Source organism: Stegostoma tigrinum, chromosome 27 (genome assembly GCF_030684315.1).
Source record: "Stegostoma tigrinum isolate sSteTig4 chromosome 27, sSteTig4.hap1, whole genome shotgun sequence".
Lineage (NCBI taxonomy): Eukaryota > Metazoa > Chordata > Chondrichthyes > Orectolobiformes > Stegostomatidae > Stegostoma > Stegostoma tigrinum.
Window position 1 is genome coordinate 49444795 of NC_081380.1, and position 26614 is coordinate 49471408.

The 26614-nt window shown below is 42.8% G+C and overlaps 1 protein-coding gene across 12 annotated transcripts in view; it reads right to left on the reverse strand.

Annotated features, from left to right (window-relative positions):
- ncor1 (nuclear receptor corepressor 1) overlaps window positions 1–26614 on the reverse strand; it is a 382757-nt gene that overhangs the window by 208254 nt on the left and 147889 nt on the right. For all 12 annotated transcript variants that reach the window (XM_048557338.2, XM_048557340.2, XM_048557334.2 and 9 more), the window contains 4 exons: window positions 25842–25932; window positions 24114–24292; window positions 23252–23306; window positions 15242–15343 (listed from right to left, as the gene is read on the reverse strand). In XM_048557338.2, the coding sequence (XP_048413295.1) occupies window positions 15242–15343; window positions 23252–23306; window positions 24114–24292; window positions 25842–25932 (427 nt within the window). The remainder of the gene's footprint in view (window positions 1–15241; window positions 15344–23251; window positions 23307–24113; window positions 24293–25841; window positions 25933–26614) is intronic.

Here is a 26614-nt window from a genome sequence, read left to right on the forward strand (position 1 = left end):
AACTGGTTCGCCTTGATGTAGAAAGAAACTGGTGTTCTATTAAATCTCAGCAATAACCACCAAAGGTTTTAAACAGTTTAATTATAAACAGGACTGTGTTCTCAGAACATCTGCAAATGCGCAGTTTTCAGCGTTTTACCCGTACGTTTTTCCCCCCGACTGTTATACGGACTTGTGAAAGGATGGACCTTTGATAGAAGAAAGGAGCTGCGAATACAGCTAAGTTTATGTTTCCTAAGAGTCAAAGACTCTCACATATGATCTAACTTATACATATACTCAAAATCTCTCTGGAACATTACCTGCATTATTCCTTTTGGAAGAGTTAGCAAATTTTAACTGGCATCCTATGAACCTGCACTCTCAATAACCCAGCAAAATTATACACCTCAAATACCAGAGGTTTACAATATTATCGCATGTTCTAAGTAGATAAGGGTATGATTTAGAACAGTTTTCTGTTAAGTTTTATTTAGATGAAGGTCGCATTATTATTTAAACGATTTATGCTATAAATAAAGTACAATAATAATATGTATACACCCTACATGACATTTCTAATACTCATTGTGTGTGTTTTTACACCGATTATGCGGACCTTTTGATTAGCCGTTACACTGCTGGTCTCATTGGGGCAGGCTAATAAAAAAAAATTGTTGTAAATACATTCTTAGCAAGCAAGCAGATGGAAGATTATGCAGAAATAGGAATACGGAGTAATAAGGTCAGTCACAAGCTCATTGAATGGTGGAGCTGTCTCAAGGGGGTCAGCGGCCTATTGGTGCTCTTAATCATTAATGTTTTGTAAAACTTCTGTCTGTGCTGGCAGTAAGCTTTTAGTAACTTTACAAAGTGAAAGAAAAGGAAAGGAAAACAGCATTTGAAAATTGTAGAAGGCATACTGCTCTGAAAAGATTAACAAGTAAGTATGGATGTGCAAGAGTATGATTTTATATTTTTTTGACAAAGGCAGCTTCCTGACTGCAACAGGCTGATCAGACCACAGAGGTCACTAACATACTGGTTCTCTCCACTTACATAAAACTTGCAACTGTGCAAACTTTTCTCTTTCCCTTGAGGCATTCTCATTTTGCCGTCAGTTGTCAACTGTTAAATCCCAACTGCTGGCATCAAATATCACACCTGGCACATGAAGTTAACAGGCTTCAACTGAAGGCATGAAGAGGGTTATAAGACAGAACTCTGGGATATTAAAATCCACCACATATTCAAAGTGTATAACTACAATATGACCTTGATTTCCTGCGTTCTGGGAAGCTCTTTTTGCTCTGCTCATTTGGTCTCTGATTAGCCGCTCAAATTGCCTTGCAAAGACAACACCCACTCTTCATAAAAACAGTTTAAGCTTGAACTACTGTGGTGACTCACTTGAAGCAGACAAACTTCTGCACACAGGGGCATTTGAACTGCCAGCACCCTAAGGAAATGCAATCCAGTAACGTACCTGAATCTTCATCTGCTAACAGAAAACTCTGTACTGTCCACCCAACTTAGTAAGTGGGTGTCAGGCTGATGCCTACCCTTTCCACACCACAGTAAGTTTCAGCCTGGAGAAAGGCAGCAGCGTCACTGGGCTCTTTAGACCAGCTGTCTGACCTGTCACTGCACATATTCCAGGAAACTCTATCACCCTGCAGCACAAGCTAGCCTGAGGACGACTCTATCTCACAAATACACTCTAATCTGCAGGGTCAGATAAGGTAATCCCACAGAGTCCTGTATCATTGGTCCTTACAGCAGCATATCAAGTAGACTGAGCGGATAACTGGGCTATACCACCATCATGACTGAATAGAGGGGGAGGAAATCACAGGCAGGCAACAATCCAAATTGAGATTCTTTTGGAAAAACTGCCGACAGCACCACCCTCAGTGCAGTGGCCTGTCATTCACATTATCTGGTTTGAGCCAATTCTGACTCCGTTCTAACATAATGTTGAAAAATTTCTCAGAAGTACTTGCCAAATAGGCCAAACAAAGCCTTTTTTTAAATAAACTTATCTGAATGTAATGTCAGAGCAGTTTGTAGCCGAAACCTCAAGCAGTGCACTATTAGCCACTTTGAAACTAGCCTAATAGATGCAGAGCTGGTTTAATTCCCAAAACCATGGAGCTAAAAAATTAAAATAAACAACACAAAGATCACTGTATCTACATGAAATCATATTCTTTGAACTCTGGAAACAATTCACAACACCAATAGTGTATCCTGAACAATAAATTAACTATCACTTCAGTAGAGTCTTGTACATTCTTTCTTATTTTCTCTTCATCTTGATCGTAGACACATGACCCAGGACACAGCTCGAGATGTACAAGAGCCCACTTGGGGCCATTCTACATATGGAACATAGAACGGAACAGCACAGTACAGGCCCTCGATGTTGTGCTGACCTGCCATACCGATCTCAAGCCCATCTAACCTACACTATTCCATGTAGGTCCATATGCTTATCCAATGACGACTTAAATGTACCTAAAGTTGGCGAATCTATCACCATTGCAGGCAAAGCGTTCCATTCCCTTACTACTCTCTGAGTAAAGAAACTACCTCTGTCATCTGTCCTATATCTTTCACCCCTCAATTTAAAGCTATGCCCTCTCGTGCTCGCCGTCACCATCCTAGGAAAACAGCTCTCCCTATCCACCCGAACTAACCTTCTGATTGTTTTATATGTTTCAATTAAGTCACCTCTCAACCTTCTTCTCTCTAACGGCAACAGCGTGAAGTCCCTCAGCCATTCCTCATAAGACCTTCCCTCCATACCAGGCAACATCCTAGTAAATCTCCTCTGCACCCTTTCCAAAGCTTCCACATCCTACTTATAATGCGGTGACCAGAACTGTACGCAATATTCCAAGTGCGGCCGCACCAGAGTTTTGTACAGCTGCAGCATGAAAATATAGAATGCCACTCGGTTATTCTTACAGAAAAAGCACTATACTTCACTCATATTCCTATCCTCTCAAAATTCTCACACACTTCCTAGCAGAAATTAACAAAGTAAAGAGTAGCAGGTGCTCCATTCCTTGACAACGCAGTGACCTGACTGGAGACAGCATCCAGATCCCCCTCTCAGTTCAGTTCAGTCAGTCATTCTGCGAGCTGTGTCTTTTTATCTACGTTTTCAGTATGGCTATAAACACGATGGGCCATTCTCCTACTAGCTGAAGAGGGGTCACTGGACTCAAAACATGAACTTTGCATTCTCTAGCAAATACTGCCAAACTTGGTGAGATTTTCCAGCAACTTCTGTTTTTGTTTCACTTCCTAGCTGAGCAGTGCTAAGTAATTTCATGCATGCATCTTCATCCCCTTCCAACTCAAAATCAGGTAGGAATTCTTAGCATATTGATAAATATCTCCACACAGAGTATGAATTTGTAGAATTCACATCCAATGCCAGTGATCAAGCTGGAACAGTAGGCAGAAACGTAAAGCAGAAGATAAGCAACAGTTGCGCAGAAATGTGATTAGAACTATTTACATGCAGAAAAGGTATGCTAAACACTGAACACATTTGTTCTATCAAATGGTCTGATTTGATTTGCAAGATAATAAAATGTGAGGCTGGATGAACACAGCAGGCCAAGCAGCATCTCAGGAGCACAAAAGCTGACGATTCGGGCCTAGACCCTTCATCAGAGAGGGGGATGGGGAGAGGGAACTGGAATAAATAGGGAGAGAGGGGGAGACGGACCGAAGATGGAGAGTAAAGAAGATAGGTGGAGAGAGTGCAGGTGGGGAGGTAGGGAGGGGATAGGTCAGTCCAGGGAAGACGGACAGGTCAAGGAGGTGGGATGAGGTTAGTAGGTAGCTGGGGGTGCGGCTTGGGGTGGGAGGGAGGGATGGGTGAGAGGAAGAACCGGTTAGGGAGGCAGAGACAGGTTGGACTGGTTTTGGGATGCAGTGGGTAGGGGGGGAAGAGCTGGGCTGGTTGTGTGGTGCAGTGGGGGGAGGGGACGAACTGGGCTGGTTTAGGGATGCAGTAGGAGAAGGGGAGATTTTGAAACTGGTGAAGTCCACATTGATACCATATGGCTGCAGGGTTCCCAGGCGGAATATGAGTTGCTGTTCCTGCAACCTTCGGGTGGCATCATTGTGGCACTGCAGGAGGCCCATGATGGACATGTCATCTAGAGAATGGGAGGGGGAGTGGAAATGTTTTGCGACTGGGAGGTGCAGTTGTTTGTTGCGGGCTGAGCGGAGGTGTTCTGCAAAGCGATCCCCAAGCCTCCGCTTGGTTTCGCCAATGTAGAGCAAGCCGCACCGGGTACAGTGGATGCAGTATACCACATTAGCAGATGTGCAGGTGAACCTCTGCTTAATGTGGAATGTCATCTTGGGGCCTGGGATGGGGGTGAGGGAGGAGGTGTGGGGACAAGTGTAGCATTTCCTGCGGTTGCAGGGGAAGGTGCCGGGTGTGGTGGGGTTGGAGGGCAGTGTGGAGCGAACAAGGGAGTCACGGAGAGAGTGGTCTCTCCGGAAAGCTGACAGGGGAGGGGATGGAAAAATGTCTTGGGTGGTGGGGTTGGATTGTAAATGGCGGAAGTGTCGGAGGATAATGCGTTGTATCCGGAGGTTGGTAGGGTGGTGTGTGAGAACGAGGGGGATCCTCTTGGGGCGGTTGTGGCGGGGGCGGGGTGTGAGGGATGTGTTGCGGGAAATACGGGAGACGCGGTCAAGGGCGTTCTCGATCACTGTGGGGGGAAAGTTGCGGTCCTTGAAGAACTTGGACATCTGGGATGTGCGGGAGTGGAATGTCTTATCGTGGGAGCAGATGCGGCGGAGGCGGAGGAATTGGGAATAGGGGATGGAATTTTTGCAGGAGGGTGGGTGGGAGGAGGTGTATTCCAGGTAGCTGTGGGAGTCGGTGGGCTTGAAATGGACATCAGTTACAAGCTGGTTGCCTGAGATGGAGACTGAGAGGTCCAGGAAGGTGAGGGATGTGCTGGAGATGGCCCAGGTGAACTGAAGGTTGGGGTGGAAGGTGTTGGTGAAGTGGATGAACTGTTCGAGCTCCTCTGGGGAGCAAGAGGCGGCGCCGATACAGTCATCAATGTACCGGAGGAAGAGGTGGGGTTTGGGGCCTGTGTAGGTGCGGAAGAGGGACTGTTCCACGTAACCTACAAAGAGGCAGGCATAGCTGGGGCCCATGCGGGTGCCCATGGCCACCCCCTTAGTCTGTAGGAAGTGGGAGGAGTCAAAAGAGAAGTTGTTGAGTGTGAGGACGAGTTCAGCTAGGCGGATGAGAGTGTCGGTGGAGGGGGACTGGTCGGGCCTGCGGGACAGGAAGAAGCGGAGGGCCTTGAGGCCATCTCCATGTGGAATGCAGGTGTACAGGGACTGGACGTCCATGGTGAATATGAGGTGTTGGGGGCCAGGGAATTGGAAGTCCTGGAGGAGGTGGAGGGCGTGGGTGGTGTCACGGACGTAGGTGGGGAGTTCCTGGACCAAAGGGGAGAAAATGGAGTCCAGATAGGTGGAGATGAGTTCGGTGGGGCAGGAGCAGGCTGAGACGATGGGTCGACCAGGGCAGGCAGGTTTGTGGATTTTGGGAAGAAGATAGAAACGGGCCGTGCGGGGTTGGGGAACAATGAGGTTGGAGGCTGTGGGTAGGAGGTCCCCTGTGGTGATGAGGTCGTGAATGGTGTTGGTGATGATGGTTTGGTGCTCGGGTGTGGGGTCATGATCGAGGAGGCGGTAGGAGGTGGTGTCGGAGAGTTGGCGTCTGGCCTCGGCGATGTAGAGGTCAGTGCGCCATACTACCACTGCGCCACCCTTGTCTGCGGGTTTGATGGTGAGGTTGGGGTTGGAGCGGAGGGAGCGGAGGGCTGCCCGTTCTGCGGGGGAGAGGTTGGAGTGGGTGAGAGGGGTGGAGAGGTTGAGGCGGTTAATGTCTCGACGGCAGGAGAGGCCTCCGGAGAGACCACTCTCTCCGTGACTCCCTTGTTCGCTCCACACTGCCCTCCAACCCCACCACACCCGGCACCTTCCCCTGCAACCGCAGGAAATGCTACACTTGTCCCCACACCTCCTCCCTCACCCCTATCCCAGGCCCCAAGATGACATTCCACATTAAGCAGAGGTTCACCTGCACATCTGCCAATGTGGTATACTGCATCCACTGTACCCGGTGCGGCTTCCTCTACATTGGGGAAACCAAGCGGAGGCTTGGGGACCGCTTTGCAGAACACCTCCGCTCAGTCCGCAACAAACAACTGCACCTCCCAGTCGCAAACCATTTCCACTCCCCCTCCCATTCTCTAGATGACATGTCCATCATGGGCCTCCTGCACTGCCACAATGATGCCACCCGAAGGTTGCAGGAACAGCAACTCATATTCCGCCTGGGAACCCTGCAGCCATATGGTATCAATGTGGACTTCACCAGTTTCAAAATCTCCCCTTCTCCTACTGCATCCCTAAACCAGCCCAGTTCGTCCCCTCCCCCCACTGCACCACACAACCAGCCCAGCTCTTCCCCCCCACCCACTGCATCCCAAAACCAGTCCAACCTGTCTCTGCCTCCCTAACCGGTTCTTCCTCTCACCCATCCCTCCCTCCCACCCCAAGCCGCACCCCCAGCTACCTACTAACCTCATCCCACCTCCTTGACCTGTCCGTCTTCCCTGGACTGACCTATCCCCTCCCTACCTCCCCACCTACACTCTCTCCACCTATCTTCTTTACTCTCCATCTTCGGTCCGCCTCCCCCTCTCTCCCTATTTATTCCAGTTCCCTCTCCCCATCCCCCTCTCTGATGAAGGGTCTAGGCCCGAAACATCAGCTTTTGTGCTCCTGAGATGCTGCTTGGCCTGCTGTGTTCATCCAGCCTCACATTTTATTATCTTGGAATTCTCCAGCATCTGCAGTTCCCATTATCTCTGATTTGATTTGCAACTCCACCGATGTCAAAACTCAGAACATCAAAAAATAGTTTATCCAGTTGAACAACTCTCAGCAAAAATTTTTAATAAGTGAATGTCATGAAACTGGTTGGCTGGTAAAACATACAAACATGCAGAACAAGAGCAGAAATAGATAACTTAGCCCTTTGAATCTGTACCAGCATTCAAGAAAATTATGGCTGACCTTACCAATGGACCATTCAAGATCCAATTGGAGTTCAGGTACAAACATTCCTGGGCTTCACGTGGTTGATACTAAATACTTTTTCCTTAATGAATTTCAGACTTGTAAACATATCAAGAAAATGTGAAGTTATGACTAGAATTCATGTTCAGATTGTCTAATGTCATCAAAAATGGACTACAAAGAACAATCTCCAGCATACACTGCCATGTACACGTGTCAGTGGATCTACTTGTAAAGTAGAATCTTGATCCTTTCATGTGAATAATTTGACAGTGGAATGCTACAAGGATATTACACAAGGGCCCAGTGAACATCAAACCAAAACTCTTCGCAGGCATTGTTATGTGACACTAATCAACTGTTACTTTCCATCATATTCCCCGTTCAAACCCATTACAATCATTGAGACAACCTCCAGTTGTATTGCATTTTTCTCTCTCACTAAGAAAATTCTACCTGAGCCAAGCTGACAGCACAGAAAGCAAACTAATCTCAAAAGGACAGTAACAGGATCCAACTGTATTGGGTTCTTGATCCAGACTGATCTTGTTCCTCTTCGGTGTATAACGTAGCCTCATACCCCTTTCACGCATCACAATGCAACAACCGTGTGTATAATGCAGCACAAAACAATAAATTTATATACAAAATATTACAACATATGGGTAATCGTGTATCATAAGAACCACTGACTTTTTTCGACATTGCAACAATGAATCATCAACTCTACTGTCCTACCATATCCCCATAACCTTTGATTATAATTTGGTCTTTTGCCAGGGGAGACGGCCTCTTACCATCTTTCTTACACAAACCTCAAAGCTTTTCATACATTTCAATGAGATCATGTGTTCCCATTTAATCTCTTGCATAGAATACATTCCCATCGCAGGAATCAGTCTGGTGAACCTTCATTGTATCATAAAAACCAAAAGAACTGCACATGCTGTAAATCAGGAACAAAAACAATGTTGCTGGAAAAGCTCAGCACGTCTGGTAGCATCTGTGGGGAGAAAACAGAGTTAACGTTTCGGGTCCAGTGATCCTTCCTCAGAACTCTGGGTTCCTTGGTTAAAAAGGCCAAAGTTATATACATTGCTCCATGCATATTCTCATCAAAAACCTGTGCAACCACAGCAAGACTTCCTTGCAGCAAAGACAACTACACCATTTGCTTCCCTAATTGCTTTCTGTGATTCATGTAGGACACCTAAATTCCTTTCAATACAAAGCATTTATCAGTACCTTGACTTTTAATAGATATTCTGCTTTTTCTTCATTACTCTGAGCAAAGTGAATAATCCACATTTTTCCGCATGATACTCCATCTGCCACTTCTTGCCCATACATTTAACCAATTTTTAGCCCTTCGCAACCTGTTTGTACTCTTCTCTCAACTTGCCATCGTATTAGGTTCTGTATCGTCATTAAAGTTAAAGACATTGCACTTAGCTCTCCTTTTCACAGTCATTGATATAGGTCACAAATAGTTGATGCCCAAGTAGTGATGTTTGCAATACCAGATGGTTAGACTCTGCCACCCTGAAAATGGCCACTTTATTCCGAGTCTCTGTTTCCTGTCCATTAGCCAATTCTAATCCATGGTAACACATTACCCTCATCCCATAAACCCTAATCAACAACAGCAACTTGCTGTTGGACACCTCGTCTACTGTCTTCTGAAAAGTCCAAATATACAAACAGGAGTAGGCTTTTTAGCCTACTGAACAAAACTTAGAACATAGAACATAGAACAGTACAGCACAGAACAGGCCCTTCAGCCCACAATGTTGTGCCGACCATTGATCCTCATGTATGCACCCTCAAATTTCTGTGACCATATGCATGTCCAGCAGTCTCTTAAATGACCCCAATGACCTTGCTTCCACAACTGCTGCTGGCAACGCATTCCATGCTCTCACAACTCTCTGCGTAAAGAACCTGCCTCTGACATCCCCTCTATACTTTCCACCAACCAGCTTAAAACTATGACCCCTCGTGCTAGCCATTTCTGCCCTGGGAAATAGTCTCTGGCTATCAACTCTATCCATGCCTCTCATTATCTTGTATACCTCAATTAGGTCACCTCTCCTCCTCCTTTTCTCCAATGAAGAGAGACCGAGCTCAGTCAACCTCTCTTCATAAGATAAGCCCTCCAGTCCAGGCAGCATCCTGGTAAACCTCCTCTGAACCCTCTCCAAAGCATCCACATCTTTCCTATAATAGGGCGCCCAGAACTGGACGCAGTATTCCAAGTGCGGTCTAACCAAAGTTTTATAGAGCTGCAACAAGATCTCACGACTCTTAAACTCAATCCCCCTGTTAATGAAAGCCAAAACACCATATGCTTTCTTAACAACCCTGTCCACTTGGGTGGCCATTTTAAGGGATCTATGTATCTGCACACCAAGATCCCTCTGTTCCTCCACGCTGCCAAGAATCCTATCCTTGTAATAGATTCAATTACAAAGTCACTAATCATCTAGCTCACAGTCAATTTCTCCTGCTAGTTTCATAATCCTCAATGTCATTAGTCTTCAGAAACCTACTGACTTCAGGGTAGATTGATCTTAGTAGGGTAATAATTCGGCACAACATCGTGGGCTGTGAAGGGCCTGTACTGTTCCATATTCTATGTTCTGTTCTGTCTTGAATATGCTAAACATCAGAACTTCCATAACACTCTGGGTGTAGAATTCCAAAGACTCGCTACGTTCCGAGTGAATAAATTCATCCTCATCTTAGTCTTAAATGGTCTAGTTCTTATTGGGGGATTGTGTCCCTCAGTTCTAGATTCACTAGCCCAGAGAAGTATCTGAGTTTCATGAGATCACCTCTCATTTTTCTAAACATGAGAGAAGACATGCCTGGTTCTTCAATTCCTGAATGTACTATACAGTACCACATTCACTTGTTTCTTGTCATTCATCCCTGCTAGATGCATCTTCAAAATATTCTCAACAGGTTTGTCAATAATAATTTCCTAGCATAACCTGCTCACATGCATAATCAATCACAGTTAATTATTTTCCAATTGACGGTTACTACTTTCTAGATAACAGATCCCGAAATTTCCCTTTTACTGATGTCAGATTAATTGATCAAAATTTAATATAAAACATGCGAATGCTGGAGATCTGAAACAAAAACAGAAACTGCTGGAGAAATTCAGGTGTTGCAGCATCTGTGGAAAGAAGGCAGAGTTAACATTTCGAGTCGACTGACACCTCATTTTCTCTTTCCCATTTTTAAAAAAATGTTTCAAATTTACAGAAACTTTTCTTTAATCTTAGGAATTCTGGTAGATCAAATCCAAATCATTCACTGGCTGTAGCCACCACTGTAAAAAAACCCTAGGGTGCTGAATATTTGTCCACTACCAACTTCATGAAACTCGCTAATAAATTTCCAATTTTCTTTTAATGTTCCTCACTCCCATTAAACCCTTGGTTCTCCACAATTTTCTTAATCATCTTTCTCCCTTCTACATGTAGGCAAACATAGAAAACTTGCCATTTCTATAATTTCCTTATTCGATTTTATAAGTTCTTCTGTCACTGCCCCCAAGAGATTGATGCTTATTTTCATTCATCTTTTCCTTTCTCCCATGCAAAGAATTATTACTTTTTTCTGAACACCTCAAGATTGTCCATGTACCTTACTTACTTTCCTTTATTAATTTCTGGGTTATTCTTTCCCATTTTAAAAAATCTTTATAAATCTTTAGGGAGACTACTCTTTAAGCAATATTAAAACATATTCTTTTAGTCGTTTGTCCCCAACTTCCCTAATTAGCCATAATTATGTCACTTCGAGTGTAAGTTTTAATTCCTTAAGGAAATATCTGTTCGTTGAGTGATAAATAAGAATATCTCAGTGTGTCAGAAACTATTTTCAAACTATTTTTTGCCTTTTCACCTCACTTGCCCACTCATATATGAACCAATTCCAACCATAAAAAGCAAACAACCCCAACACTGCTCTTCAGAGGCTATCCACAATTCTAACACTGCACTGCTGAAGCTACTGCAGGATTTGTTTTTTGTATTTGTTCATGGGGTATGAATACACAGGTTGGATCAACCTTTATTGCTCATCCCTCATTAATCTTTCATTAGCTGTCATTAATAGAGGGATTGAGTTCAGAACCGTGAAGTTATGCTCCAGCTATACAAATGCCAGGTTTAGCCACATCTGGAGTACTGCGTTAAATTTTGGCCACCTCATTACAGGAAAGATGTGGAAGCGTTAGAAAAGATGCAGAGAAGATTTACCAGGATGTTGTCCTGAATGGAGGGAAGGTCTTACGAGGAAAAGTTGAGAGCGCTAGGGCTTTGCTCTTTAGAATGACAAAGGATGAGAGATGACTTGATAGAGGTATACAAAATGATCAGCGGTTATAGATAGAGTAGACAGCCAGAGACTTTTTCCTAGAGTGGAGGTAGCTTTTACCAGGGGACTCAGTTTTAAAGTGAAAGGAGGTAGATATAAGGGGAACATCAGAGGTAGGTTTACTCAGAGTGTGTAGGGGCATGGAATACATTGAAGGAGAGGGTAGTGGAGTTGGCCCCATTAGGGGCATTTAAGTGGCTATTAGATAGGCATATAGATGATTGTATAAGGTAGCGGTGGAGGTTAGACAGACCTTAGGATTAGGGTAAAAGCTCAGCACATCATGGGCAAAGGGCCCGTACTGTGCTGGACTGTTCTATGTTCAACCTGAGGCAGTTAACAGTCAACCAAATTGCGGTGGGATCTGGAGTCACATGAAGGTCTGATGAGAGCAGATTTTCTTACTACTGAAATTAATTTACTGTCTGCCATGCTGGGACTCAATTATTAATGACAATGCTGTGGCACCACTTCCTCCAGTATCCAAAGTAGGAGACCCCCTTTTAATTGCAACTCATTGTTGAGCACATGGAAGTACCACACAGTGGCCTATGACCTGTTAGCTAGCAATGTACTAGTTAGTGCCAGCTTGCTCTACTTCAATGAATAAGCAATGGACAGAGATCCTGGCCCACATATATCTGGATATAGAAGAGGTTTACAAGGATGCTGCCTGGATTAGAGGGTACAAGCTATAAGGAGAGGCTAGAAAAACCAGGGTTGTTCTCTCTGGAGGGGCAGAGGCTGAGGGAAGACTTGATAGAAGACTATAAAATTATGAAATGCATAAATAGGCTTGATAGTTAGAATCTTTTCCCAACAGGTGAAATGTCTAATACTATAGGGCATCCATTTAAGGTGAGATGGAAAAGCTCAAATGAGATGAGAGGGGCAAGTTTATTTTTTTTTACAGAGAGTGGTAGGTGTTTGAAATGTGCTGCCAGGGATGGTGACAGAGGCTGATACAATATGGACTTTTAGATAAGCACATGAATATGCAATGACCGGAGAGATATTGATCAAGGACAGGCAGAAAGGATTAGTTTTATTTGGTGTCATGTTCGGCACAATATAGTGGGCTGAAGGGCTTGTTCCTGTGCTATTCTGCTGTATGAGGAACATTGGCACAGATGTAGGCCATTCATGCCATCAAGCCTGTTCAACTATTCAACATGATCATGACTGCTCTAACATTTCAATGTCCTGAGGTTGGTTGGCTCGCCGAGCTGTTTTGTTGTTCCGCAGATGTTTCATTATCATGCCGGGTAACATCCTCAGTGCAGCCTCGGATGAAGCGTTGGTGTGTTTTCCCGCCTGGCTTTTAAACCCTGGGGTCCATTGCGATGGATTGCCTCACTTCTGGGTTTCCTCTGCAGTGGAATGTACATGGGGTCAAGTTCAATGTGTTTATTATTAATAGCCTGCTTTGTGGAGTGCCATACTTGAAGGAATTCTTCTGCTTCTCTTTGCCTAGCCTGTCCCAGGATCTTGGTGTTGTCCCAATCAAAGTTGTGGTTCTCCTTGTCCATGTGGATTGAGATGAGTGAGTACTGGTAGTTTCTTTTTGTAGCCAGTTAGTGTTCTTGTACTCTTGTTGTAGATTCCTACCTGTTTGTCCAATGTAGTGTCTCTCGCAGACATGCACAAGAATTCCTGGAAGCATGGCACTCCACGAAGCAGGCTATTAATAAACACATTGAACTTGACCCCATGCACATTCCACTATGGAAGAAACCCGGAAGTGAGGCAATCCATCGCAACAGACCCCAGAGTTTAAAAACCAGGCGGGAAAACACACCGCGCTTCATCAGAGGCTGAACTGAGGATATTACCCAGAATGGTAACGAAACGTCTGTGTAACAAAACAGCTCGGCGAGCCAACCAACACCCACAACTCGAGCTACAGATCTACTCCAAAGTGGAAGTGCAGGGTCAGATTAGAACAAGTCAGCATGGATTTGGTAAGGGGAGGTCGTGCCAGACAAACCTGTTAGAATTCTTTGAAGAGGTAACAAGGAGGTTAGACCAGGGAAACCCAGTGCATGTTATCTATCTAGACTTCCAAAAGGCCTTTGATATGGTGCCTCACAGGTGGCTGCTGAGCAAGGTGAGGGCCCATGGTGTTTGAGATGAGCTACTGGCTTAGATTGAGGATTGGCTATCTGACAGAAGGCAGAGAGTTGGGATAAAAGGCTCTTTTTCGGAATGGCAACCAGTGACGAGTGGTGTCCCGCAGGGGTCAATGTTGGGGCCGCAGCTGTTCACCTTGTATATTAATGATCTGGATGAAGGGACCGGAGGCATTCTGGCGAAGTTTGCTGATGATACAAAGATAGGCGGACAGGCAGGTAGTACTGAGGATGTGGGGAAGCTGCAGAAAGATTTAGACAGTTTAGGAGAGTGGTCCAGGAAATGGCTGATGAAATTCAATGTGAGTAAATGTGAGGTTTTGCACTTTGGAAAAAAGAATACAGGCATGGACTATTTTGTAAATGGTGAGAAAATTCGTAAAGCAGAAGTACAAAGGGACCTGGGAGTGTTGGTCCAGGATTCTCTAAAGGTTAACTTGCAGGTAGAGTCCGTGATTAAGAAAGTGAATGTAATGATGTCGTTTATCTCAACAGGGTTGGAATATAAAAGCAGCCATGTGCTTCTGAGGCTTTATAAAGCTCTAGTTAGGCCCCATTTAGAATACTGGGTCCAATTTTGGGCCCCACACCTCAGGAAGGACATACTAGCCCTGGTGCGTGTCCAGCGGAGATTCACATGGATGATCCCTGGAATGGTAGGTTTAACGTATGATGAATGGCTAAGGATCCTGGGATTGTACTCATTAGAGTTTAGAAGGTTGAGGGGAGATCTAATAGAAACTTACAAGATAATGTACGGCTTAGAAGGGGTGGACGCTAGGAAGTTGTCTCCGTTAGGCGGGGAGACTAGGACCCGTGGGCACAGTCTTAAAATTAGAGGGGGTAAATTTAAAACTGAAATGAGACGATATTTCTTCAGCCAGAGAGTGGTGGGCTTGTGGAATTCATTGCCATGGAGTGCAGTGGAGGCCGGGACGTTGGATGCCTTCAAGGCAGAGATCGACAAATTCTTGATCTCACAAGGAATCAAGGGCTATGGGGAGAGTGTAGGGAAGTGGAGTTGAAATGCCCATCAGCCATGATTTAAATGGCAGAGTGGACTTGATGGGCCAAATGGCCTTACTTCCACTGCTATGCCTTATATATGGTCTCAAAACCTTAGATTTCAATGTCCTTTACCCATCTCATCCCCATAACTCAACCCTTTACATCCAAAAGATATTGGCGCTCATTATGTACAAAGCCCACATATACACCAACAATATGATTAAGTTCTTAAGTTTTGTTAAGAACAATGGGAATGATGCTGCAAATGCTTATTTACTGCAAGTGTAAAAGATAAAACATCTCTTAAGATTTAGTGTGAACTGTAAAGAACGAAAAACAATGAAATTTTTTCAATCTGTAACATCACAGTACATAGAAGGCTATGAAACAACCCAACATGGTTATGGTGAATTCTTTAAAGAGCTATCCAAGTAACCCTGTTCTCCCTTATATCCACTGGTTGTCATGGTAACTCAGACATTCAACTAATATTATGTAACAAAATGTTCCCAATCCACTGATCCAGTTGCCAAGTGTGCCTTGTGCCCAACTCATGCTCTCAGTCTTTTTGTCAATATTCTGGTATTTCTTACCGTATTCCTTCCTCTGCGGCGGCCGTAGTTCCTCCTCACAAGATTCTTGTAGTTCTCATTTTTCTTTGTCAAATAATAATACAAAACACAGTCTGCTACACACTGAAGAAAAAGAACAAAAGCATATGAGGAGAATTCTACAGTTATAGCAAAAGTTTTAGATTATTTTATGTACTGCTACTTCAGATTTGTAAACCTGATGTACTCAAATTCTAGGCCCGAAACGTCAGCTTTTGTGCTCCTGAGATGCTGCTGGGCCTGCTGTGTTCATCCAGCCTCACATTTTATTATCTTGTACTCAAATTCTCAGCCAGGCAAAAAGACACTTTCATGAAGTTTCTCCAGATGTAGCATCCTGTTTTCAAGAGATCCTCAGTTATAAACCAATAGGATGAGTTTGAATTGCTCCATTTGAAAGATCATACAGAAACAACGTACCAAATGCCCTCTTTCTGTGGTGCAAACATTAAGACAAAGCCTGATTAAACTTTATCTCAACCAGATCACTCCAGTACACAAGTCAGTGGAAACTTAGTTAGCGCTTTCTCCGGACTGAACCAAATGGTAGCATTATAGATTGGTGCAGGGCACAAGGAGACCACTGTTTCTCTGCTGGCATTGTGAAAAACCTCTAATTAGATTCACTCCACTGTTCTTTATCCACGGCTCTGCAGCATCCCCTTTTAAGAATATCGTACTGAACATTTTACCCATGACGTGGAGGTGCTGGTGTTGGACTGGGATGGACAAAGTCAGAAGTCACATGACACCAGATTATAACCCAACAGGTTTAATTGATAATAAAATGTGAGGCTGGATGAACACAGCAGGCCCAGCAGCATCTCAGGAGCACAAAAGCTGACGTTTTGGGCCTAGACCCTTCATCAGAGAGGGGGATGGGGTGAGGGTTCTGGAATAAATAGGGAGAGAGGGGGAGGCGGACCGAAGATGGACAGAAAAGAAGATAGGTGGAGAGAAGAGTATAGGTGGGGAGGTAGGGAGGGGATAGGTCAGTCCAGGAAGACGGACAGGTCAAGGAGGTGGGATGAGGTTAGTAGGTAGGAGATGGAGGTGCGGCTTGGGGTGGGAGGAAGGGATGGGTGAGAGGAAGAACCGGTTAGGGAGGCAGAGACAGGTTGGACTGGTTTTGGGATACAGTGGGTGGAGGGGAAGAGCTGGGCTGGTTGTGTGGTGCAGTGAGGGGAGGGGACGAACTGGGCTGGTTTAGGGATGCAGTGGGGGAAGGGGAGATTTGAAGCTTTCAGAGTGCAGCCCATTCATCAGGTGAAGTCACTTGATGAACGGGCTATGCTCTGAAGGCTTGTGATTTCAAATAAACCTGTTGGACTATAATCTGGTGTCGTGCGGCTTGTAACATTTTATCCATCACCCAATCAGGTCACATCCACATAACCGTTTCAGTCCACGTCTCTTCAGCTCTGGTGACATGCCACAAGCATAAAAACTCTTATCAAGGGTAAAAGAAAATTTTCAGCCGCAATTAGCTCAGCTTTATAAAATCTTAGGTACAGTGAGGCCCTACAGTCATTCAAGTCTGCACCAATAAAAAAAAAGTCTAAATCTATACCAAATTTTCCAGCATGAAGTCCACAGCCTTGTATGTTATGACAGTTCAAATGGTTGTCCACAAACTTTTTAAAGGTTGTGATGTTCCCCTGCCTCAAATACCATCCCAGGGAGTGCATTCACCACATTCAGGGAGAAAAACCTTTTCTGCAAATCCCTTCTAAATATCCTGCCATTCACCTTAATATTATGCCCCCTTGTGCCACTTCATCAAAGGGGAAGAACTGAACAATTGGTAACAAGCTCCTCCTAGACATGAATAGCAATACTGCCATGCTTCAACTTGTCTTTAAAGTGCTTTCTTTATCATCTCCTGGAACATTGGCAATTTGAGTTCTTTGGCTATCCAGGCAGCATTCAGTCCATCATAGTTGATTTTGTAAGACTTTTGCATGAATTCTTGGGGAGCTGGCTTGAAAAAGGACACTGAACTTGGTTCAACGCAGAAATATTGCAGATAGAATTTAGCTAGCACTGTTACGTGTCACTGATAATTCAAGGCTTTCGCCCCGACAGGAATGTAGTGATGACAACTGTTCCCTGCACTAGGGCTTCTGCAGCCTTGAAGAAGTCTTTGCTGTCAAACACTCAGTGCTGTAATATGGAGCAGGCTGAGCTGATTCAGTACTGGATCACCTTCTCAATGATGGTGCTTTGAGAGACAGAGTTGCTGAGGTATAGGAAGTGCTAAACATATTCCAGTGTCTCCTTCAACACATCGGAGATGAAATAATCAGTTAATCAGGCATCGGCTGGTATGTATTCTAGCAACATTTAAGCTCACAGCAAGTCTCTTGGATGCAGAATTGAAAGCAAGACCAAAAAAGGTTTCAGGGCTATACAGACTGGGCAACACCACTGTAGTTATCTGCATACACCCAAGATCTGATTCACCTAAGGTGGTCAGTTTAATTTTGGCATGGAGACAATGGAGGTTAAGGAGTTTTCCACCCAGGTGGTACTTGATACAGCGAATTGTCCTGGTCCTCCCATTTCGATACTACATCAAGAACGCACAACAAAATCTCTTCTTCCTCAGGAGGCTAAGGAAATTCAGCATGTCCAAAAGGATACTCCCAACTTTTACTGATGCACTGTAGAATGCATTCTACCTGAGTCTATCATGGCTTGGTATGGAAACTGCTCTGCCCAGGGCAGTTAGAACTATACAAAGTTGTAAACACAGCCTACACTATCATGCAAATCACCCTCTCATCCAAAGACTCCATCTACACTACTTGTTGCTGTGGAAAGGCAACCAAAGACCCCTCCCACCTCAATTAAAACGTCTTCCAACCTCTTTCATCAGGCTTAAGCACGTGTATCAACAGGCTCAGGAACTATTTTTTTCCCGCTGCTATTAAGACGGCTGAATAATTCTCTAGTTTCAAATCTAATGTTGATTTTGTTTTTATGCACTCCCCGTGCAGTTGTAACCTTGTATACCTCGCTGTCTAAACCCATTGCATATTATGATCTGCCTGCACTACAGGTGTGACAAAATGTTTCACTGTACTTGGGTACATGAGACAAAAAAAATCAAATAATCAGAAGGCAAAGTATTTATTTATTTATTTTGGCACAGGATGTGGGCAATAGTGACTAGGCAGTTTCAGGCCATTTGTAAAAAGTATGGGGGGTAGTTCACATCAGCTTCTTTGATGGCAGCTCTGAGTTTGAGGGTGTCTATTTTAGATCTCCCATTCGAGATGGCTGCAGACATATCATAGTGAAGAAGTTGCAGGATTCGGATAAAGTTTCTTGGATTCCTAAAATTCTGGAAAACAATCTACAGAACTTCTCAATTTATTTAAACAAATGCTCTGATCAGATTGATGAATGTAATGAACACTTTTGGTGCTGTCTTCACATTTGCCTGTCAACCAAAACCATGACATATGTTCCTTTGGAAGGCCTATAATTACAGAGGGTCTCTTGGATGTGCGAAGGTTTTCTTGAATTTCTCTCTTTGGTTGGGCTGCCTGTGTGGCATTGATCTTCTGACCCATTGGATTTTTAGGTCTTGGTACTTTGCACATGTTCATCACTGATGGAATATGGCAATGATCTGTCTCACATGGATCGAGTGATACACACATACTTAGGTCTTTGACTCAAACAATGACATAACCCAGCTAGTGCCAGTGCCTTGATCTATGATGCTTCCATTTAGTTTTATATTTGTCCTTTTGCACAGATGAGGTGCTTGTGCTAAAATGTGCTATGCTGAATACACCTTGTCAGGACAGGGACACCAATTATATTGATTTTAACTGGAATTGTGATCAACCCTGAAGGGGAAGTCCCCACGAAGGATTAACTGTTCTTTTTGGCATACCATAAGGAATTCATCAAGGTCAGAACAGAGCTTTCTATATCATCAAGGGAGTCAAGGGTCAAGGCATAAATGCCACTGAGAGTGACAATATTAATTATGCTGAAATGTCATAAGCCTTGCATTGTACAATTGTGGAGTTTAGGCAAGCATCCAAGATCTTATTCGGGATAGCAAAACCAGATACAAATGTTGTTACAGTCTTCCTTTTCCAGTAGGTGTAGCCCCTGCTTCTTTTTTCAGCTGCCCGTCTCCACAAAGGTGGGCCTTACTAAGCGTGGTGATGTCAACCTCAGTCTTGATAGCTCATGTGAAAGAATTGCAGTTTTTTTCTTTCTTGATGGTCACTACTAAGGTTATTTTTGAGCACTCTAAGATTCCAAGTTGCAAAATTTAGGGTTTCTTTTCACTGAATCACAGAAGTGTTATAACAAAGGAGACTGCATGTGGCCCACTGCAGGCACAATGGTTTATTATATGAGAATCATTGCCTACTGCCAATTTCCTCATTTTTCACTCAAAGCCTTACACATTACTTGGATAAAAATGATCATCCGATTTTCTTGAGTGACTCAAATCAACCTGCTTTCCAGGCAGTGCATTCACAACATCACTACTGAGTGAAAAAGCTTCACCTCACTTTACCCATGCTTCTTTTGCACAACACTTTAAATCTATGCCCTCTGGTTCTTGTTACAAGCAGTAACAGTTTTTCCCTATCTTCTCTATCCAGCCCATTCATGATTTTGAGAACCTCCATCAGATCTCCTCTTCGTCATTTTCTCTCCAAGGAGAGCAGTCCCAATGTCTTCAATCTATCCTCATCACTAAAGTTCCTTATGTCTGTAACGATCCTTGTAAAGAGCTTCTTTATTCTCCCCAATGCATTCACATCCATCTTGTACTGTGGCACCAAGACAGTACTCCAGCAGAGGTCTAACAAGTATCTTATACAAGTTTAACATCACCTCCTTGTACTCTATGCTCCTATTAATAAAGCCAACGACACTGTGTGCTTTACTTGGTGCTCTCTCTACTTGTCCTGTAACTTCCAATAATCTGTGCACGTATATACACCCAGGCTTCTCTGCTCTCTACCCCCTTTAGAATGTTAACATCTATTTTACATTGTCTTTCAGTGTTCTTTTACCAAAATGCATCCTGTCACATTTCTCCGAATTTAATCTCACCTGCCACCTATCTGCCCACTCCAAGAGGGAAAGTCTGTGGACTCTACGTTAAAACTTACTTCACTTTTAGACTTTCTGGAAAAGGAAGTTACAAGTGTCTGAAATTCAACTACAAATTTTAGATATGCAACATATCTGCAACTGGTCCAAGCTCAAGATGGTAATTGGCTAAGTGTAAGATAGCTAAAATAGCAGATGGGAAGAAGCTGCTGCATTGGACTCGGTAATTTGAGGATGGGCACTGGAGGGAAATTGCATGTGTGTTGGAAGTACAATAGGAACACTTAAAACATGGAGTGAGCAGGTTCAGATTATAATTCTTCAATTTGACCCAGTTCTCAGTCTAGGGTGCTGCTGGGTTCCACTTGACACTGCACAACACAAAGAGGAAATACTGAAATTGGCATTCTGCTCAGCTAAAATACAGAACGTAAAGCAAGTCAAATGTTTGCTTTTTCAACTGTCAGGAAAACATTCATCCGATTGGTAATAAAAAACTTCACAACTACCTCCTAAATTGATATAAATAATATTTTTTCATAACTTCAAAACAAATTGGTCATGGTTACAGACAATTTAGTATTTAGGAGGAGTAGATCAAAGGTAACTTAGAGAATATAGACAAGTTGGATAATATACGAGTAAACAGAAAAATAATCAATTAAATGAATATGTATGCAAAAGATATGGATCAACAGGAAATATGGGTGACACTGGTATTCCAGGAATGAAATTGAAGTGGAAAGGATATAGTTGAAAGACGTAAAGGATATTGGTAAACTGAACGTTCATGATATCCAGCCAAAGCAGAGCAGCACCCAACAAAACCAGGGGATTGAACTTTGCTTTTGGAACATCAAAATAAGAGTCAGATCATGTTGCAAACAAAATATTTAATAGCTGGCTAGACTTCAATTTGAGCATTGCACCCAAGTTCTACTTACAAAGGCACAAATAACATTAACAATTAAGGTGGCACAGAAAGGGATCTCAAAGTTAACCGCAAGTCTCAGTTGGCAAGGTCTCAGTCATGACACAAAATTGGGGACCAAGATTGAAATGGAAAGATTCAAAAGTTGAACTTATAGAGTGATACAAGAGAGACAGAGGGTTATGGAAAAGACTAATCTATAAAAGCACATTACATACAACATAAAGTCAAATGAACTTTGTTTTAAACTACTAAAAGGAAAATTTAGAACATCAGCAAATCTTTGTGCAAAGAACGAGAATACTGAATGTTTACTCAGATGTAAGACTCGAGGGAAATTCTCTGAAGTCAATCTGATTCACAACAGATGTAGTAATGGGGAAACCAAAGATCATTCTAGACGGGCAAATTAAGATCAATCGAGTGAGGGGCTTCATGTATAACTTTCTCGTGATCTGTGATGAGATTCCATCTGCCACTGGATGTGCCAAAGACCACCATCACTTTCGTTTCTCTCATACAAACGTTAATGCTTCCATCAGTGTAGTGGCAAAACTGGCATAGTGATGAATCTCACTACCAGCTCCTGCTCAGTCAACTGAGCCACTCATTCAGCAGAATGTTTGCAATTTGCATCCTCACTCAGTAGCCTCATACTTCTTAGAGTCAACCGGTGTTTTCAAATATCTATAAACATTCTACATACTCATCATGCCAGTGTCATTCAAGTGCATGCCCATGGGAGCATCTATGCAGTTAGGATGAGTAACTCAAGTCCAGGGGCTTTTCAGACTTCATCAGTCAACGGTTAAAGGTGTGTATGTGTCTGCATCTGTGTGTACACACTGGTTAATTTTAATCTCTGCAGTACTTCAAAATCTGACACCTTAAATTTCACATGGACATGAGGGACACTGACCAGTCTACATCTAAAAAGCCTTTGTCAACCTTGAATCCAAGAAAAAGACAGTGCAATCTTAAACAAGGCAAGCTTTAGGTTAGCCTGATAGAAGATGAGTTAACAAAGAATGAAACAAGCAAACAGGGCGACACACAGCTACAAAGTTTGAGCATTAATTGTTAACTTTAAACATACTGGGATTTTTTCCAAACCACAACGTGGAATAACCTCTAATTCAAAGACACCGCTGTTAAACAGTCTCCAGGCTACTGATCAAGATAGAATTGCAGGCCAAGTATTTGACTTAGTCTAAGCAAATGAATGCAGATTGTTCAAACATTCTGAAGGTCAATTTCCCTTCTGCTTCAAACAGACCACATGGAAGCGGGAGAAAAGCCAGCACCCACGCCAAAGAATCAAATGAGTCAGACAGACAGTTTGATGATTTTCTTTGTAACATTACACAATTACCACCAACTGCCTGTGAATTGAAAACACTACAGGCAACAGCAAATATCACAGATACTGCTGCCACAAATGATCAAATTTTGCAACACACCTTATCATTTTTAAATGAAAAATGTCAGTTGTAACATCATGCCAATTTCTTCCTCATTTCCAAAGAAATGAGTACTGAAGCAAACTAGTCAGCACAGTTGATCCAGCAAAAGGGTATACAGAGTTCCAATTTAGTTGATCCAATACCACCAATACTATTTCCAACAAGCATACTATTTGTAGCTGGATAATAAGGCTTAGCTTTGTAAACATTTTAAACTTTCACTGAATGAGAAAGAGATAAAGTGAGGGAGAAAAAGGGCAAGCAATAGAGAGAAAGTGAGTTTATCTAGGTAAGATGAATTAAAACATGTTATAACAAATTTCAACAAATGTGAACATATCTGACGCATTTTATATCAGAGTATTATACCAAGCAATTGGTTCACTCACTGTGGTGAGCTATGCAAATGGACTTTTCAAGTAAATCAGTTGAGAATAACACAAGAAAAAGCAGAAGAAAATTTCACATGTTTTGTTCAGAAAATTGGTGTATGACAAGCCTTACCTTTCTTTCCAGGTAAGATGCTATCAAGCCAAAGTTTTTTGGGTGTTGAACAAACCTATTGAAAACAGAAGTCTTTGATCAGTAACGCAATCACCTGAAGGGTAAAAGCTCAATGGTTCAGCTCCTTAGTCTGTCTGGTAGAAAGCTCAAGTAAGTTATTCATTAACTTGGAGTTGTCATTATATTGCACCAACAAGAAAAGTACATAAACCATCTTAATCCCTCTGTCGCAAATCAATTTAAATTGACTGGTGTAAAAGTCAAACGGGAACAAAACATCAAAAGTGATGGCACAGCCAGTTCTGGCAACATATTTACAAGTGAACCAACCATAAGGATTTTCTAAGGTCACTGATAAAATGGTTTCCATGCTACAACTTCAATGTCATTAAAAGCTCCCATGTTGCTAATGTTTTACTTCTAAAAGAGATCAATTTTGAGTGGTTATAACTTTATCCCCAGACATCCATCTACTCAAACTTTAACTCCATGATCATTGATTAACTGGATGAACCAGCTTTAACTTGCACTGGGAACACTATAAAAGGTTGAATAACAAAAGAACTGCTACACTGCTGTGTATTACATTTGGCCTTAAACCTGTCAGGAACAATCTAATTCATCGTATATAGAGCCCAGTTGCACAGTATCTACAGCAACTGACTACAACCTGCTAGCAATTCAGTCTGAAGGTGTGCTTGCACAAGACTGGAGTTGAAATGCCCAGCCATGATTTAAATGGCAGAGTGGGCTTGATGGGCCAAATGGCCTTACTTCCACTCCTATGTCTTATGTAGGAATAACTCAAACTGCTAGAAAAAATTATCATGTTCAATGTAGAATGGTAGCAGACTATAATTACTTCTCTTTGAAGATCTCCTTCTCATGCTCAGACCAGACGTTTATGAACTGCCGTTCCTTATATACTCTCATGGGATCATCCATTACTCCATTCATATTCAAGAATTTCACTCTTCGCTGTTCTGTGTCATACATCATTGGAGGAATCACAGAAAGTTGCCTCATCTGCTTCTCATTATTCTGCAATAAACAATCCAAAGGATTTTACTGGCCAGATACCCTAGTAGTTTGTCATTCAGATGTTTTATTTCCTATTTGAAGGCTTTTGTGCAGTGATAGTGTCCCTACCTCTGGGCTAGAAGGTCCCAGATATTTGTCAAAAGCATGTCTGAATAGATTAATCACAAATAACTAAAAAAAGGTCAATACCCACTCAACAAAACAAAAGAAACTATATATGCTAAAAATTGGAAACAAAAGCAAAGTGCTGGAGAAACTCAGTTGGTCTGGCAGCATTTGTGGAGAGAGAAACAGAGTTGAGGTTTCAAGTCCAGTGACTGTCCTGATGAGTGGTCACTGAAGTTAAAACAGTAATTCTGCTTTACTTTCTCTACAGAAGCTGTCAGGCCGGCTGAGTTTCTCCAACACTTTGCTTTTGTATTCAATACCCTTTCCTGATCTCAAATTGGTTATTTTGTTTCTTAATGATTAGATGCACAAAGCATCTAGCTACTCCACGCTTGTAGTCCTTGGTAGCTTAAGGTCCACCAACAGTGAACACACAACCTAAGAAAAATAACAAAACAATTACTGATTACCAGCAATCATAATTGCACACAGTCTAATGGAAAGGTAAGGTGCTCCTCCAGAAGCTTCACTGAAAGAAGACGGGAGGCTGACAAAAGAAAGATTAGTGTAAGATCAAGAAAAAAAATTAAAAAGGACGAGCGATTGGAAGCTCAGGGTCATGAAGTGGACTTAACATCCGATCTTCCCAAAACATTGAGCAGTGAATACAGCATACTAAATTGAAAAAAATAACGTAAATTACTGCTTCACCTGGAAAGAATGTGCAGAATGCAGTCAGAGGAAGTATGATGGCAGATATTCCATCTCTTGCACTTGCATGATAACAGGAGGGACCATGGGAAATTACCAAAGAGTGGGCCAGCATGCTACATGAGAAGGAGGCCCAGGACAATGCTCAAAGTGTAGGGCAGGGAAAAGTTTAGCAGTAATATCATGCTGGAGCTGGCAGAGAAATTCCATCATCATATACAACATCAACATTGCTGCCCATGACACCTTTCCACAGAAGTGCAGGAAGCGGAACAACCACTCCTTTTACTTTCCTTCTCACAGTAAATGCCCCAAAGCATCTGAAGTGAAACAGTGATTTACTTGTACTGTTTTAAGGATTATCATACAATACTCCCTGCTCAAGGTGTGCTCTGATCTACACTGGGGAAGCTAAATGTTCAGTTCACCAGTGTGTAGTTTCCAATCAACTGTCTCTTAAATTTCCATCTTGCTCTCACACTGAGCTCTGCACCTTCAAGCTCCTGTAGTGTTCCAATGAGGTTCATTGTAACAGCACCTCACTTTCACTTATACTCTTTATAGCCTTTGATTATAACATCAAATTCAACAATTTCTGACCATGATCTTTGTCCCCTTTCACGTTCCCTTTTGTTACTTCTATATAATTTCCACTTTCACTTATTTAAAATACATTATAGGAGGATGTTTCTCTACTAATGGGTGAAAGTGACTCGAAGGAACACCTGACCTCTTGTTCAGAAAGTCCATCGATAATTTCTGAAATCTCATGCTCACTCCTCGCTATAGTTGCTGGAAGCCCAGCTCCCCTCTGTCCCACTCTGAAAAGAAAGCAATTGCATATTTTACCAGATATATTTTAAACTGTAATAAACAACACATTACACAACATAGCCAAGTTAATATGGGTTGTTCACGCATAAAGAAAATCTAGTATTTTCCTCATTAGTCTATTTTGAAATCGCAGTATCCACTTCAAGGAATCCTCTTTGGAGATTATATAACAGGGAATTCAGATGACCTACACTGTTCTGAAGCTACTTAATCATTGAATGAACAGTGATGATACAATGCAACTCTCCGCTGGTTGGAGTCATACCTAGCACATCGGGAGATGGTCGTGATTAATGATGGTGAGTCATCTCAGCTCCAGGTCATCTCTACAGGAGGTCCTCAGAATCATGTCCTAGGCTCAACCATTTTCAGTTGTTTTATCAAAGGCCTTTCCTCCATAAAGATCAGAAGTGGAGAGGTTCACAGATGATTGCAAATGTTTATCACAAGTACGTAAATTCCTTGGACACTGAAGCAGTCACTGAGCAAATTCAACAAGATCTGGACGATAGAAATTTTCATAGAATCCCTACAGCGTGGAAACAGGCCATTCAGCCCAACAGGTCCCAACCACCCGCCTGAAGAGTATCCCTCTTGGACCCATTATCCTACCCCTGATCTCCCAAGTCTAACCCACTTAACCTAAAATCCCTAGACAGTATGTGCAAT